General features: G+C 46.4%; 1 protein-coding gene across 2 annotated transcripts in view; it reads right to left on the bottom strand.

Annotated features, from left to right (window-relative positions):
* Nucleotides 1-3,807: 3,807 nt before the first annotated feature.
* Nucleotides 3,808-17,611, bottom strand: part of LOC8039910 (dual specificity protein phosphatase 8) — a 165,952-nt gene continuing 152,148 nt past the window's right edge. For both annotated transcript variants that reach the window (XM_040217821.3, XM_042293408.1), the window contains exons 11-13: nucleotides 14,676-14,933; nucleotides 12,424-12,641; nucleotides 3,808-11,036 (exon numbers count right to left, since the gene is read on the bottom strand). In XM_040217821.3, the coding sequence (XP_040073755.1) occupies nucleotides 11,028-11,036; nucleotides 12,424-12,641; nucleotides 14,676-14,933 (485 nt within the window). In that variant the 3' untranslated portion in view covers nucleotides 3,808-11,027. The remainder of the gene's footprint in view (nucleotides 11,037-12,423; nucleotides 12,642-14,675; nucleotides 14,934-17,611) is intronic.

Genomic DNA, 17,611 nt, shown 5'->3' with positions numbered 1-17,611 from the left:
GGGGGCCACGTGACCTTGGTTGCGCCAACGGCGATGCCGCTCAAGCCGGAAACGGACGCCTAAGAGCTGCGCTCTAAAAAAAAGTTAAAAAAGCTTTACCTTTGTTCTCCTGGCATTTAATACAGACTTGTTTGTCAGCAGAACACATACAGCAGATATCAACGGGGCACATACAACTCGAACGACCGATGAGACTTGCTATTAGAATAAAGCTTTCCACAAGAGCCAAAAGGGGGCTTGTAGGGGTGCACAAGCACATCGAAATGAGATTGGCGCTTCTGGGGCTTGTTTACATTATGCGTAAAAACGGGACGATCGGCGACCAGCTGATCGCAATATAACACCAAGGATACCGATGTTTCGATACATAGAACGCAGGATAAACACTTCAATCGTCCCTTGTATGCTGTAGCTGTCATACTTTCCATCCAACCGCTTTTTAGCACAATTAACTAGAACAACCGAAGAGTTCGCAACACCGTTTAGTGCGAGGCCTGAATGGTTCCATCATCTAAGCAACGTCAACGAAAATGTTTGTAGCCACAGACCGATAAGTTTAGTTTTAGATAAAGTACGCGTCATAGTTTCAACGCGCGAACACTGTTGATATGTACCTTTCTTTGGACCTCTACGGGCACCGCGAATCTATCCCCCTCTTGTCCGCCATGTTGGATCGATCGGAGCGCCCCCTATATTCGCTGAAACTCCTCGTTGCTGAGCGCGTGCAGACGGCGAGCTTCCGCAGTTCGTTTACCACGTGCATTAAACACCATCAAGATTACCGGTCTTGGCAGCCTATTAATTAGTGATGGACCGAATCTGCCGAACTTCAGATTCGGCAAAGTTCGGCAAATGCCGAACTTTTGCAGGAAAGTTCGGCAAAAATTCGGCGAAAATTCGGCAAATGTCTGCGCACACGCGAGAACTCGACGGAGCCTTCGACTGCAAATGGACGCCGTCACTGGACGCCGTGCAGTCGTGCGGTTACCATCGTGCAGTGTAGTACAACCAACGGTTACGGCGCGGTGTGGGGTAGGCAAGACGATAACTGTGCGTTTGTGAGCGAATGTGGTTTTCTTCAATATTTTCTGCCTCAAGATTAGAAGATCGACCAGTAATTTACGCAGTCCACTTCGCAAGTGACAAAGGATGCGGTGCATTCTGAGACATTGGCCGACAATTACATACTCCTCGCAATTATAACAATTCTGTTTTCGGCTCAGGGGTAGTGTGTTCCAAAACAAAATAATATTGCTTTTTCAATTAGCGTTATTTCGCGATTTTCATGTATCTGCAGAAAACTAAACACGCAACTATAATACGTACTCGACGTTACACATCCGACATTCATTCTCCCTATCTTTCAAAACGTTCATGTGTGTATAACACCAGAAACAGGCATTTTAAAGGTTAAAAACGAGACGTTGCAAATATGGAACGCACACTTTCATGAAAAGCTGACGTCAAGTGACTCAAATCGATGAACATGCATATTTACAATATTATTATTCTTTCTTCTGGGGAAGGCTCAGTAACCGTTGCATTCGTTTTCGCGCACGAAACGGTGACTCCCAGAAAAAGCAAGAACGCAGCGTTATTGCCCTCATTTTAGCAATGCACACACATGCAGGCAGGGGCGGATGCAGCAATTTCCTGAGGGAGGGGTCAGGTGTTGGTCAGCGTACCATATGCTTAGAAACCCCTCCCTCCTTCCTTCGTTTTGTGCCCCAAATTTTACACATGCGGAAATCAAGAGGGGGGTCAGGACATCGGGACCCCCCCTCTAAATCCGCCCCTGCATGCAGGCTTGCGCTGATAGTGCCTCAAAACCGAAACTCTTGTAGCGTGATTCGTGACAGCGCCACGCTCGCTTCTACCCAACCTCGTTGTCACGCCACTTCTGCAAGGAGTCACTAAAATTGCCAGTAAACACACAAAAACGACACCGATAAAATTATCTTGCAGAATATCACCTTATTTTGTAAACATGTTGCATTTAAGGTAAGAAAAAAAGAAACATAAAACCTTTTTTTTCGCCAGAAAAAAAACTGAAATATTAACGAGTTTGGTAACAATGTATTTTTGCCGAATCTTTAGAAAAGTTCGGCAAAAGTTCGGCTTTGCCGAATCCCAAGATTCGGCACCGAACTTTCGATTCGGCAAAAGTTCGGCCCATCACTACTATTAATGTGAGCTCCTTCTGAGCGTGCGCTCTAAACATCGCCCTCAAATATGGCGTTGAGAGAATACACCCTATAGACCTTTCCAATGTTTACAAATCCACAGCCCAGCGTGCGATCTCCACGGCTCAGCACGCGCGTGCGCGTCGCTCTGGAAAACGAGCAAAGCACGCGCCATACGCACGAACACTGGAAATGGCACCGGCCATACGCTCTTTCTTGGTGTTTTCGAGAACTTCCTCACAACTCTTCTGACACACTTCTCGCTCCTTTTTTTTTTCGTGACTAATTGTGATTTTGTGCGAGAACGAGGAAGAAGCACCAGCAAATATGCCAGACAACAGTCCTCCACATCCAGGACAGAATCAGCGGCATTTTTCCTGAACTTCTCAACATCGAAATTCAGCCACCTTTAAAAAAGTGGTGCAAGTGCTCGTCGTCTGCTAAATGTCATTTTTGATATTTAGGAGCATCTCTCCGCTTTAGAAATTTACAATCATGAAAATAGATTTTACCCAGAAGGAGAAAAGCTCTAATTAAAAAATTGTTTAAATAGCAGTCCTTTTTTTCTGAAATCGGTTTCTTGCATACAGAGTCAAGCTTCAAAATAGTCCTACGATTTAAAATTATTTTAAACAAATCTTAATACGAATACAACCAAACCGGCCCTGCAGAGAACCAGCCTAGTACATCTAGCATACAATTTTTAACAATGAGATCAGATGCTAGAATGCTATTTGAGAAAACCCAGAACGCACGAAGCACATTCTTTGAAACTAATCATAATAGTGTGATGTTTACAAAAAAAAAAAAAAAAAAAAAAAAAAAAACTGCTGGCATTGCATTTGTGTAATACTTTTTGTATGCAGAGTTCTTATGTTTACCAGAAGCATGTCCTGAAATGTCGTCGCTGCATTACGATGTGACGACACTTCAAAATCGCATGAAAAAATCACTTTAATAAATATGTAAAAAAATGGGAGCGTACTAATTAAGAAAAAAACCTAAGTGCGAAACCACACAAGTCCTTCGTCTATTCATTAAAAAATAAGAATGCGACAAGGATGCATTACAAGTCTAGAAACTTGGAATGTGTAGAGGCATGTCTCCAAAAATGACAAAACTTGCATTTTTTGCTTTTTTATTGTGAGTTAAGTTTTGACAAATGCCTGCCACGTTCTGCACCAAGGCACTGATGACGAATTGGCCATTTAATTGCAAAAATCACTAAATATGTGGCACGCGCACTTACCCAAATGAATTCAAATTACTCCGGCGTTTTGTGTCACGTGACAACACAGAGTGGAAAACCCTGGACGCTGGTAGGCTTTAGAATGCCAAGGAACAAAACCCTTACCCTTGGCGCAAGATCGAGCAAATTTTGGAACACAGCCATGACTCGCCGGCTTTTGTGACATGATTTATGTCTGCTTGGGGACCACTTTGGATCCATGGGCGGAATAGGACGAATTCTCGGCACCTTACCCTCCTGCAACTTCCAAAGGACTTCCTGGAGCTCTTCGTAAGATGTCAGCTCGCGCTGGAGTCTTTCGGACCTTTTGAGGAACCCACATTTCCACGGCCATCACGTAAATCCCAACAAAATGAATGAAAACACGACAACAACTCGTTTTTCTGGCCAGTATATATTAGAACGGCAACTACGGTACAATCGGGCATCACTGTACACGAGAGAAAAAGCCAAGAGACCAACAAAATATAAACTTACTCCCAAACTATACACTATAAACACAAAACTTGACAACTGCCACGCAAAGTCCGCCGTCAGATTGGGGCGCGCGGTGGGCACGACGCACAGACGGCTACTGTCCGCTGCATCCCGGGGAAGCACGTTTGTGCTGACTCGCTGCACGTCGAAGGGAAGGGCACCCTCCAAAGAAATTCTAACATCGAGGAACCAGGCTACTCGCGACCAGCCTTGTGGTACATTGCACTTGAAAAGTCCAAAACTGCCCTTGAGACTAACACACGTACCAACCATTACACGAAGAAAAACACTGCACGCCAAAGAAGTGATTCATATCAAAGTGCTACTCTCGCATCTTTGACAAACAGCCAAGTCCGTGGCACTGAGACGTGAGCGCCCGTGACAAGTGCATAGAATGAACAACTACAAGGTCAATTTCTCTGGATCGCGAACGAGTTGGTGCTACCTGCAATAATAGCTCAATCAAATGTTTCGGGCAGGCACGAGGTCAAGAAGCCATGATATGTACATTTTCTTTTCCAGCCTTCTGACAAAGTTAAGGTTCCGTGTAACCTAACAACTTACCGAGTTAACGATATGCCTTCACCACAGGCTGCCTTGAACAACAAAATAAAACAGGGGGCTATTGCACTTCCCTTTTGATTATGGCATGCCGACGACCTTGACATAATAAAATTCACGTCACACATATATTATATTTTCGGCGCCGAGAAAGTGCTGCGCTTTGACCTTAGCCGTCTTGGAATGCAGTGCAACAACCATTGGTGCAGATGTCGACAAGAGGTGCACCATTTGAGGCCCTTGAAATGAAACTCGAGGCCTTACCGTTTGATACTTATGGCTACTCGTTTAATGCAAAGACAATATCGTCGCTGCCTCCTTGAGGGCACCAATTTCAGCTAATTTATGAACTCTGCTCACTGTATTGGCTCGTAATCTTGGGCTGACACAGCAATCTGGAAATCTATACAACGTCAAGTACGAGAAGAAAGAGTGGTTTGTGGTAATTTCCTTGCCCCTAAGTGGTGGCTTGTACTGGAACTCCTAGTGACTACAAAACCTCACAGACTCGCTGCTTTGTACCTTCACAGACCTATACAAGAGTGCTGAACTAGACTAAACAGTACTAATCCGTGGATGCTCCCCTAAAGAAGCTACACATCTCGTGCAACTCTCAAAGAAAAAGAAAGCGTAGGGAGAGAGACCCGCGCAGAACCCAAGCAAACATACTAGTTCCTTCCACATGCACAAACTTGAATAAAAAATAACCTGCACACAGCTCCGCAAAGGACCTTGATCGCTGGCCTAGCCGCACGGACATAGGCAGTCTCAACCAAAACAGATGGTTTAAAAATACGTGACAGTGCCTCAACAGGCGAATGAATGCGTGAAATTAGCAGAATGTGGAAGCCTGACGTTTCGTTTGAAACCAAATTGAACTTTTGAGTAACGCTAGGACAAAAAAACTGTTGTTCATCAAACTGGTAATGGGCCAACGACCAAGACGGTTATTAAGACGACCCTCCTATAAAACTTGCATCGCTATGCCATTAACTGTTTGACAACAAAGTGCAGGTTTGTCAAAGTGCAACTGGTGTCCCACGTTTGCTCCGTGGACAGAAATCAGTTGATCTGTAAGCCTGGGGAGAATCATCCCCTCCTGATCCGCTCGACAGTGCGCTGGTGTTACGAACGCAACGTCGCTAACAATCAAGTTTAAATGAGAAAGGCGGACCCAGCCAAATGTCCCAACACTCGGAACACGAGTCAAAGACGGCATCGAAAGCTTCGCGTTCGTGTCCACTTCTGACACGGAGATATTCGTAGAACGTTCCTTTAGGTGCCACTACGGACCAGTCTAGTCCAACGGCAAGTGTGTCTGAAGAAACGGGACTACGACTGTCTGTCCCAGTTACTGAACAACCGAAGTCATTCGAGTACTAACTTGAGTCGTCTGCTCAACGCCCCAGGAACAATAGGAACACTGAAAGCTGTTAGGACACCAAGCCCTAGCTAAAGCTTCTAATCTGCATCAATAACACAAACAAACAAAAAGAAAACAGGACTGCTGCTGCTGCTAATGTGAAACCTAACAGATCAATGTCCGAGGAACCCCGATTTGATCTGCTACAGTGAATTGAGAAGATCATGGTGGTACGGAGGAAACGTTTGGTCATAGTGAAATTTTGAAAGTATGCTCTCGTAGTGCAGAAACTACCAGAATGATACTATCGCTTTGAGCCGTAAAAAGTCCACGGTACAACAGAACACGTGCAAAATTAATTAATTTGACACCAATGTGCTGAAAACATGCTGCAGAAAACAAACCGAGTTGGTAGGTTTGCAGTTACTGGTGAATGCAAAGACCATGTTTACCTCCCTAGCAATGAGCAAAGGGCCAATATACATTCTCTCCCTTCTTTCCCAAGAAATGTCTTTTCCAGCATTAATATCCGAGATTATGCAGAAACATGAGAATGCCAAGCTGTGAACTATACAAAGGTAAACACTGCCGCACCAGTGCACAGCATCACATTTCTATACACAAAAGTGCCAACTATCAAGGAACGGTGCATGTTCCTTAGTCTCAGGCCGCCTTTTTCTCAAGAAAAATGGTTGCAAGTTTTTAAAAAATATTGTTTCAGCCTAAAATTCAAAACTGAAAATACTACCGTAACAAAACCCTTCCCGATTTGTTATTTTTTCAAAAGCATCGGAAGATAGCCCATTGTTAGCAATTGCAGGGCACTGGCCAGTGGTGACCTCGGCAGAAATTGTTATACATAGCCAAGGTGGGAGATAAGCGAACGTTGCAGACTGGGAAGGACAGTTGTCTTTGGTTTATCGCCCCCTCCCTGCGATTATAAGTTTTTTGTAGGTCACGGAATCTAAAATTGGCACCTTTTAAACTTTATTTATTGATCGCACACCGAATGTAAGCCCACTCCTTATTTTCACTTGATTTGCTTTCGATTTTAGGTGGGCTATCTTTGGGGACATTACGGTAGGCATATTAAACCCTACAGTTTCTTCATAGAAGTCGTAATATGGTAAGTTACAGAGATCCGCCGATCGGAGGCACGATTGCATGCACTGCAGTCCACGTACAACGATACCACATCTAAAGATGTACCGCTTATAACAACCAGTTTCTAGAGTGTTCAAGACTTGAAACGATCAGTGTCTAGTCCAGACACTACGATGATCAGTTATAACGATTGAAATTTCAAGCTTTCTCATTATCGTCGTAAGTGGACCGCACTGTATGCGAGGAAGCGTCCCAGTTCTGTGACAGCATTATTGGAGAACTACTACTTGAACATCCCGAAACAGTGTATGCGTGTCTTCTGAACAGTCATACAAGTTACCACCATGTTCGCCATGTTGCACAAAGAAAACATGTCCTCGCAAATTACCAGGCTTAAAGTACTACGCAATCTAACTTCTTTCTAGACAAAGTTTCCAACGTTGCTGTCATGACGGAGGAGAGCTGGTACGCTACAGTCTCTGCAATCCATTTCCAAACTACAACTGCCGCTAGAGAACTCGACCGCATTATTTTCCCCCTTTGCCTCGGGCCTCGTAAAGAGGACCCCAAGAATGTCTCCTGCAAAGGGCCTCCACCAAAGTGGTTAGAGCCCGCCATGTTGGACGTGTGGTCGCGCGGGAAAATGGGTGCCGGTACGTACGAGCATTTCTTTATGAACAGGATATGTGGATGAAACGAGCAAAGGGCCCGTGGTACCAACGCAACCTCCTCGAGACAGACTCAAGAGTGTGGAGGTAAGGGGCCACCCAACTACCAAGATATAATAGTACAGCACACGAAGGCGCCACGTCGGGAAAACCGCGCAACGCCGGAAAATCACCTAAGCCATCCACACAACGAAGAAAGCCACAATTTCAGAGCAGGATGCTGGCAACAGTCTAGCCTCCGGGTGTAATGGGAGGTTTCATAAAGAATGATAATGGTGATCTTTGGAGTTCTTTAACGGCAGAAAAGCAACAGAGGCTATACCGAATTTGACTAAATTAAAGGGCCATTAAGTGGGTGCTGAGGACTGCTACCACTGTCTACCACTCCTCACGGATGGTACTAGTGGAGAGAAAAACCCACCAGAAAAAAGCTCACCACAAAACCGTCATATGCGGCGAAAAGCTCACCTACGAATCTGTGAATTGAACCTTTACTCGACTGAAATACGTTAATTTGACTAAAATATGTATGGATGTTTGGCAAATTTTTCTGCTGGATTTACCAGCAGAAAAATATTTCTTACTGTGAGCCATACACTGGTTGGGTTGCACAACGAAAATAAAGCTTTGCTATTGAACGGTCAATAGAAGATAGCCCAGAAAAATCTAACCAGCGTAGTGAACTTGAGTTGTTCCTGGATGACCGTGCTAAATTGCCATGTAAATAGTAGCCGACACTGGAAAAATAAATTCCTAAATCTTCATATTGTTGCCATTTATTTAACCCTTTGATGGTCGTTGCCGTACATGTAGGGCGGCGATTACACATATCAAAGTATGCACCTAAATGCGAAACCGTGTGCATTGCGAGACGTGTTGCTATTTCTTCGGTATTTGATGAAGCATAAACGTTATATTCAATGTGCTTCGTTTTGCTGGGTTCTAAAATTTGGACGCTCCGCACAGGTGACACATACAAGACGGTTGCCTTGCATGACGGCTTCTATGGCTTTTCCGATTCAGACTTTTAACACTTCCCACAATTGCACAATTGAATTCGGAGGATGAGAGCTTAGTATCCCACGAAGAACCTTTTTAAAGTACCTCAGGTTTGGAATCTGGAACCGCCCGAATGTCGTAAGAATGGAATGAAAGAAATGTGACAACATTTTGCCCATAATTTTTTCGTTTGATGCTTGTAAACTTCAGTAGCCTGCAAGCACTACCTTAAAATCCCGTAAGGGCACCCTCCACCCCAAAGAATGCCCACCCAGTTTTTCTGACTAAATATCCGTAACATAAAAATTCTGAAACATCGCCCACCCGGAAATCACACGAGTTGTGCGATCTGTGGTACTGGTACGTGCAACAAACGAGTTCGCAGCAAGTTCCCCCCGTTTTTGTCTGCAATCTGCGTGTGCAATATCGCTGCCCATGACATGCAAATTCATCGCAAGGTGCCGTGTTTTTTGTCCACGATTTTCGCGCGCAATATTAGTTCCTATGCTACGCAAGTTTGTAGCCAGTTTCCGCATTTTTATTGCACCGTGAAACACAAATCTGCTGCACCCGAAGTCTGCTGCATCCTTTCCCGTGGCACAGGAGTTTGTAGCGAATTCCCACGTGTTCATTGCGATGCGAGACGTAAATTTGCCGTGTCAGCAATCTGCAATATCAGTTTCCGTGTCCTGTGGTTGTGGCAGGTGCCCTTGTGTTTATCACTAATTTTAGGTGAAGTTTTACTGCCTCATCCCCAAAGATAGCCCACCTCATGTTTTTCACCATCTCTCACTTCATTTTGTGTGGACACTCTAACGGGATTTTACGGTACATGCTCCCACTAAAACACAAAGAAAAAACTTGTTCATTGGCCCTTTTTTTATACTCTTCCTTTGGAAACAAAACCCAATCACTGCAAGACATCTTCTGGGAGGGAAAAAAACTCTACCGTCAAAGGGTTAAGAAATTAAGTACACACCTTACATTCTTAGCCATTCCAATCGGCAAGTAAAGTTGATATTTCCTAGAACCAGGCTATGTCAGAATTAAATATGGCACAAGTCAGGCGATAACAGTCGACATGAAAGTAAACAGAAGGCCGAAGCTCCCTTTGAAACGTCTGCGTGGAACGTATGTATACGTAGCTCTTTTGCTGCTCTAAAATGTTCTATTCAATCCCAGAATATGAAAACTAATTCTTCACCTCATCGAATGAACATTAAATTGATAATGACCACCTCGTATAAAAATTAAATGCGATGTGATCTTTTCTCGGTGTCCATCAAAAGACTGGTGAGCTTTTGTCCAGTGAGGTCTTCTCTGGTGAGTTCATCTCCGGTGAGCTTTTCTCTGGTGAGCTTTTCTCCGGGATTCAGTCACACACGGACCCAACCGTCTGGTCCAGTGAAGAGAAAAGAAACTCTGCTTCGAGGCTCCATAAAAGAAAAGGCTACGCGCACCTACTTCCTTGGGCACGCATAACAGGCTGCAGGTTAGAATCACCACTGATGCTACCTCTCACGCAACAAACAAAAAGTAGACAAGAGAATGGTTTAAGGCAATGAACCGTGACAATGAGGTTGTACTTCTCAGTTTCTAAAACACAAAACAACACTTTCAAATTCGATTAGAACAAACTCAAGTCAGAGCCAGCTTGGCCAAACCGACGACCTTTGCAGCTCGTCAAAAACCCCTCACTCTTCGAAGCGTCCCTAAGACATTGTGAAGATGCCCCGGACTGAGAGGCCCAAGCGATGCCCCAGTAATGGCCGGTTCGCACATTTGCGGTCGAGTGCGATCGCTTACGACGAGAGACCGCACTGGTGCCTTCGGTCGGAGAGCCCCGAACCACATCCGAACCGCCTGTATTTTCTCCTTTCTACGCGTCGTCGCTTCAGCTCGGGCTCCAAATACTTTTGGCAATGTTACGAGGAACTAGTTTTTCGTAGACTTAATCTTGTAGAAGCCGCAGTCTGTTGCAGGTTAAGAAAAGCAGTACAAACTCCTCTTGCTAAGCCCTGCACTCTTTCCGCTTTAGCGGAGCAAACTTTACGGAGGAGGTGAGGGGAGAAAATCGCATGGCCAGCAGAGAGCATTATGGGAGGAACTTCCCCCGCCCACAAACCGTTCCGGGGCTACCGGGCCACTCCACAGACAGCGCATTCTCTCGTCGTAAGCGGTTGCACTCGGACGCGTGAACCAGCCGCTCGTTCCAAAGGCACTCAGGTGCCCCCCACGTGGCTGTCCCACAGCTCCCACAGACACTGGTGGTGCAGGGCAAACAGCGCGAGGGCCAGGCAGCCGCTGACGCAGCCCAGCACGCCGGCGCACACGCCTGGACGAAAGGCCCTGGACGACGGGGTCGCCGCGAGGGGGCGCGCTCTCCCGCGAGGGCACCCAGCGGCGCGACTCTGCCCCCGCCGTCACGACACCTGCGACGCAGGAACGAGTCTCAGTGGCAGGAGGGAAGGAGACACCGCGACGAGTCTGTTTTGTGGCCTCCGTTGTGCACTGTTTCGGAGGGGCCGGACAAACTGGTTTTCTAAACATGATAAAAAACAGCTCGAACAACAAACACGAAGTGCAGAAACATACACGACAGGATGAAGCTGTACAGTTTATTCCTGTCGTGTATGTTTCTTTACTTCATCTTCGTCGTTTGAGCTGTTTTCATTATTTATAACATTTACCAACTTGCCCAATTCGCTAAATTAGTATGATTTCCTAACGTATCATGCTATAATTTACAGCGGGAGTGCCCCTAGGTAGCGAGCTTATTATTTAAAAGTATGAATCAATACAGCATCACGTAGGTAAAACAAAAACTAAAAGCACATAAAAAAAGCCTTCTCTTTATAAAGTAACTTTTTTTTTGCAAAATCATCGAATAGCATTATGGGCCACTAGGGATTGTCATCTCAGAAAATGATGTTGCCAAGAATCCTTAGAGATTGCATAAAATATTATGTTCCCCTGGATAATAGTGTTCCCAAGAATCCCTAGGTAGATCTCAAGGATTGTGTTCTTCAGGGTCAGTAGTCACCCCAGAGGTTATGTAGACAAGGCCCCCAGGGATCCCATGGGGTGTGTTTCCAATCCCCACCCCTGCTTGCTTCAATCTGGATGAGCATCATACCGTTGTGTGTCACTACTGAGTGATGCACGTTAAAAACAAAACGTTAGCAGTGGTATTGAAATTACTCATCTACAACATAAACCAGTGTCGGCACCTCAAAGCAAACCAACCTTACACTGTATAAATACAAAACATCTTTTTTTTTTTTTTTTGAGGGGGGGGGGTGTTTATTTTAAGGAAATACCATTTCATGGCATCCTTAGGAATTGCATTCATGAAAATCTGTAGGCATCGTACGGATTATGTTCTCACTGATCCCAAGTGATCCTGGGGATTGTGTTCCTTTAGGCCCCTTGGGATCCTCGGAATCGCAATCCTTAGGAACCCAGGTGAAAATGAGTCTACTTCCAGCTGGATTATGGAACTGGTCCCAGCTGAAAATGAGACAATCCAGTTGGAATCCAGCTGGCCCGTCTCATTTCCAGCTGGGGCAAGTTCCATAATCCAGCTGGAAGTGGCTGATTTTCGCCTGCGATCCCAGGCAATGGCATTGACTGGGATTCCTAAGGATCATGTTCCCCCAAATCCCTTGGAATACCAGGGATTGAGTTCTTGGGAATCCCCAGTGGTCCTGGGAATTGTGTTCCCCAAGAACTCTAGGGATCCCAGAGATTGGATATCCTGGGGTCATCAGGGAATGGCACTCCCTGGGATAGGGAGCTGGCATCCCCAGCCGGACGCACCTGTATCATGTTGGCCGAGCGGCAGAGCGGGGCTTGGGGCTCTGCGGCCTGGCTCCTGTGGGGCTGGCTCCAGACCTCGCACAGCTGGTACTCCAGGCTGCCACAGCTGTAGCGGTTGCGGGGCTGCGACAGCCGTGGAGGTTCGGGGAACTCATCCAAGCTGGAGGTACGCCGCAGCCAGCCTTGGATTACCGGGCACGACTGGGCACGTGGGAGAGCTGCAAAGAGGGAACCGTCAGCCACTGCAGCAGCACAGACAACCAAAAGGCTGATTTGTAGCACAGGGACGTCGCAAACTTCTTCCACACCTCGAGGTTCAAATGGTTTGACCAAACCTCTCGGCAAGCTTCGACAAAGTCCAACTTGTCAACAGTGTTTTCTGCACAAAAAATGCATATTCTGGAAAAACACAGCTTACAAATATGTAATGAAAAGACAGTTAAAGTACAGGCGAGCCGGTGTATGTCTACATTTAGAATTTCTCTTTCATACCCCAGTCTCAGGTTAACTTGCAGCATGGTAAACTTACAAAGTAGTTTTTTTTTTAAACATTAGAAAATCGGCGCGTTCAATAGTGGCCCCGGGAGTCGATGAGCTTGCGCTCCTCCCACTAGATCGCAAAAGACAACTTCCGGGTCACGTTCCTCCGGAGTAATGGAGTCACGCTCTCGTGAACCGAGTCTCAAGACGGTGCGCAAGGAGTGGAAAGGGCACGGTATGACGTATTTCCGTATCCACGGTGAAGTTCTGGTGCTGAAAGAGAAGAAACAAACAAAATGGCGGGACAAGCTGCGACGGCCGTGGCGTGGATCTGCGGTTTGCTCACTTTTGTTAGTGAAAGGTGCTCAAAGTAAGGAATATGCCTTTGAACTTCGTTTCCAGCTAAGGCTTATTTCTGGAAGTGCCTTGGAGCATATTTTGTTTGTTTTGGATATGCTAATAAATCACGTAAAAATTTGTTTGATGCCAGGTTTTTTTATTGCCGCTGCACAGAAACTTGGTGATTATCAATGGTAGTCGTGTTCGTGCTGAACAGAGGAAGGCAGAATATGGACGTGACTTTGGTGCGCGGTTGTACACTCACACAGCGTGATCCTGAATAATGTTCTGTTTGCGTAGCTAAATCCGAGTGTGTGCGAGTATGGGACGTTGGCTGATGTGTGCTTCGGCCGACAAAACCTTGATCGCCGTGTGTATATAACACATACAGTGATAGAAACTTTGTAAAGAAGTGCAGAACAAACATATCGCTGCATAAAAGTGCAGTAACCGGAGGCGTAGGTTCACCAAGCTCCATATTTTGCGTGTGTTGATGACTTTTTTGTGTGTTTTTATAACGGTAGCATCCTTCGCACCGCCCTGCAAAGGGCTCGATCACTTTGGATCGCTTCAAACAGCACCGCTGATGTCTACTCTCTTTTTCTTTAATGACCTTGTCAAAACTTTATTAATGCAGGCATCAGATAAAAGCAAACGTGCTCGGCGTCATCTGCTTCCATTTTATTCGGAGACCATCTGCCACAGGAGAGGAAGCGGAAACTGCATTGGAGCAGCAGCTGCACTTTTTTCGCCGTTCAGTAGGCGCTCCGAGAATTCCGACTCGAGTTACTCTGTTCGGAGCTGAGGGAGGCGCTACTAAACGCGCCCACAGATCACCAATGTTTACACAATATAAAACCAGACATAAATACTTTAATGGTTTAGTTAGTTTATGAACGTAAAACAATAAAACAATACACACAGCAAACATTTCACGCTTCATCTGCCATGTGGTGTCATCTTGCTATAAATGTTTGCCCGTGCACGTCTGACGAGCCAGCAGTCTAATTTCTGCTGAACTCTCGTGGAATCTTGCGTTAAAAGTTTAAAAAGTCAAATTTGGTCAAACTTCAAACTTGGCAAGTTCGCAACATCCCTACTAGAGACATCTGGAGAGTGGGCAGTCAGCCTGCATTAACCCTTTTACCGAACTAAACACTTTTGGAGAAAGTCTGAGCCATTTACATGCAGGAACCGAATTTTACAGCTCACTTCGAGCCCTAAAGAAAGAGATAAAGAAAGGCATCTTTCCTCTCGTCTACAAAACATCAGTAGCGAGTCAGCGCTTGTCTCATCTTTTTCACCTACCACTCCTTGTTCTTTTTCACCGCAATCATTTGAATACGCACAACAATGCTGAAGCCGCACGTCCAGCCTTCAAACCAGCAATGGCAATAAAGCAATGAAGACCTTCCAACGGAAACGGAGCCTACCGTGGGGCCCGTGGAAGTGGGCGGGCGGCACCTTCTCTGGGGGTCGGTCGTCGTCGTCCTGGCTGGCCAGGGAGGAGGAGGAGGAAGAGGAGGACTGGGGCTGTGCCGGGGGCGGTTCCGGGAACGTGCGACTCCACGAGGAGGATGAAGAGGCGCTCGTCACCCCGGAGTCGTGCGAGCCCTCCAGCTCCGTCGACGACGAGAAGCGGCCCGAGACGGACTGCCAGGGTGGGGCAGAGGATGCGCAGCCGTCCTCTCCTAGAAAACGGGAAGGCGCGGGAGCGTTGGCACCCGTTCGTTACAAGATAGGGTGCACCAAAAACGGAGAGGAAAATTGGGCACGTATTGTCACGAATGACGATTGACGAGGCGACGAAAACGGAAGCGAACTAGACGTATAATGGGGATAACCTGTGCCCAAAACAAAATACACAAAGGCTAGCGTCGCAGGCGTCGATGTCGACGAAACAGCAGGATCGAACGCTGGGGCGAGACTGACTCTGCTCGCATTGCGGAGTCCCTTATGTGCCCGAGTGGGTTCTGGAACATTCGGCGTACAACTTTCGGCACGTAGAACATTCGGAACTTGATCAGATGACAATGTTCTTGAACTTACGAGAACGCCAAGTTGAAAGAATAGATAAAAGAACATAGTGCTGACTGCAATCGAACTAGACCTTCCGCGTGACAGGTGCGGTAACCATTCGGTCACGCTTGTGCTCGCTCGGCAACGTGCGTGGCAGTATGACCGACTAAATGCTCACTTACGCATAAGTGCTGGGAAGGTGCCGATTCGTTATAAAGCGTCTCTCGACCTTTTCTCGTAGACTCGGAGACACGGGGAATGCATTCTGTGCATGTGTGACATCGCGCGACATTAACGAGTCATGCGATTCTGCGATGTTACACGATGTCATAGTGCCACGTGACTCTGACATCGCACGACGCCGGGGTGTCGTGCGGCACTTGGAACTCGAGGGCACATTAGCAATATAGCCCCCATGGGGCTATACTGCTTATATGGCCTTGACCTGTGTATCGTTAGGGTGTGAAGTTCGAGCGCAATGTGGGGCTTTCTAACGAAAGCCATCCCTCAGACACGCTGGATGCACCAAACGATTCCCCTCGCAACGAGGGGCGGAACGTCACCCTCCTTCGTAAGACCAAGCTCCGAATTCAGGAAGGCTCCTTTCTTTAGATCGGCGCCTTTCCTTCTGCAAGTGGGTGCACTTATGAATCGTGAATCAACCTTAACTCACATTGGCTCCTTTAATCTAAGGTTTCCTGACATGTTTCCTTAGAGAATGAAGGAAGCGACGTAACTATGTTCGATGCTTCCTTTCCTCTTCCAAGATGGTAATATTCTGGGCGATGGGAGATGTTTTCTGCATCGTCGATTGCTGGTACAGTGTGCTAGAAAGGCAAGAGGCCAAGCGATGCTGTCATCCTCCATTTATGCTCTGGCAGTGAGTGGACGGTGCATTCTGGTGTCGTGCCATTTTGGCTTTTGGGTCTCCTTGCATGGACTAGCGAGATTTGAATCTGTGTGTCAACGGTACTATGCATCGGCAAGCTCCGAGAAGTGGCCGGCTCACGCCTACCCTCTCGGGTGCAGCACAGCACACGCACAAAACTGAAGAAAAACAAAAAACTTGATCTTGCCATTAGAGATTGAACGCCAAATTAACGGTGAGTGAGTTCGAATTTAATGAAGGACGCCTACATTTACCCCGCACACTGTCCCCACGATTTCGCCGAACGTCCTGGTTCACCTAAGCGAGCGAGTGTCTTTTAAAAGCAACCGAAGAAAAGAAAAGAGCTATGAAGCTGTCGTGCCTGCAGGCTAACCCAATGTGGACTGCGAAATTCCAGTTGCGATCATCACCGTGTCGAAGGAGATTGCATGGCACAACAAGCATTGGATGCTTCGCGACGCCAAAGGAGTGTGTTTCGCTCCGAGTTAACTGAAGGCCCGTTCACACGCTTGCATTCGACTACCGTAAAATAATGGTGGAATGTGCACCCCCCTTTCACCAAAAACTGGGTTAATCTAGACATGGGTGCCTGTGCGGTCAAATCGGGTGCTTAACAATATAAATTGCAGAATACCTTAGTTTGGGAAATGTTAATAGTGGGCGCTTTTGCGGTATTTTACGGTTTGACTAACTGAAAAGACCGGTTTTTAAGCCTCTTGCAACAGCTTACGCCCGGTTCCACAGTAGCGCATCCTGTCGTAAGCCATTGCAAGAGGCTTAAAAACCCATCTTGTCTCAGTCGGTCGCAAGTATGTGAACGGGCCTTAAAGCTCTAGCTGTGAATGTAGAAAAAGCAGTGTTCTTCACCAGAACGGTGCCCGCATTTTCTACTTGAAAGACGATCATGCCACGGAGGCAGGCGCAGCAGTGTGAAGAATACAAGATGTACAAAGTGTATAGCATCGGGGCATGGCATCGCTGAATGAAGTCTCCCAATGAACCTCACAACGAGCTTGCAAGGTGAAGAAGAATGTAAATCTCGAGTTGCTTTCAGCATTAACTGCCAAGGAAGGACAACGAGGAAAGGAATACCTCGCATACATCTAAAGAAAGCCCTCTTTAGAAAGCAATTACGCCCCAAACCTGACGCAAAAAGAGTGTGTGGAATAAACTTTTACCAAAGATTGAATACAGCCTTATTATTTCGGTCATTTCTTCGGACAGTTTCTCTAAGTATAAAATACCAGGCTATGAGGTGTTCTCTTATACTCGTCCAATGGGAAGAGGAGGGGGTGTGGCTGTGTTTATAAAAAATAGTTGGTCGGTGGCCGAGTTAAAATTTTCATTCCAACAGGCAGAAGTAGTTACGCTGCACTTAAGCACTCCTTTGTTATCCCTGGTCCTTTTCTCAATCTATCGTCCCCCGTGCTGTAATGCACGGTTATTTCTGGCCGAATTAGA

This window comes from Ixodes scapularis, unplaced genomic scaffold (genome assembly GCF_016920785.2).
Source record: "Ixodes scapularis isolate PalLabHiFi unplaced genomic scaffold, ASM1692078v2 PGA_scaffold4__175_contigs__length_147842914, whole genome shotgun sequence".
Lineage (NCBI taxonomy): Eukaryota > Metazoa > Arthropoda > Arachnida > Ixodida > Ixodidae > Ixodes > Ixodes scapularis.
Note: the sequence above shows the minus strand (reverse complement) of the source record. Positions and strands in the feature narration are given on the sequence as shown.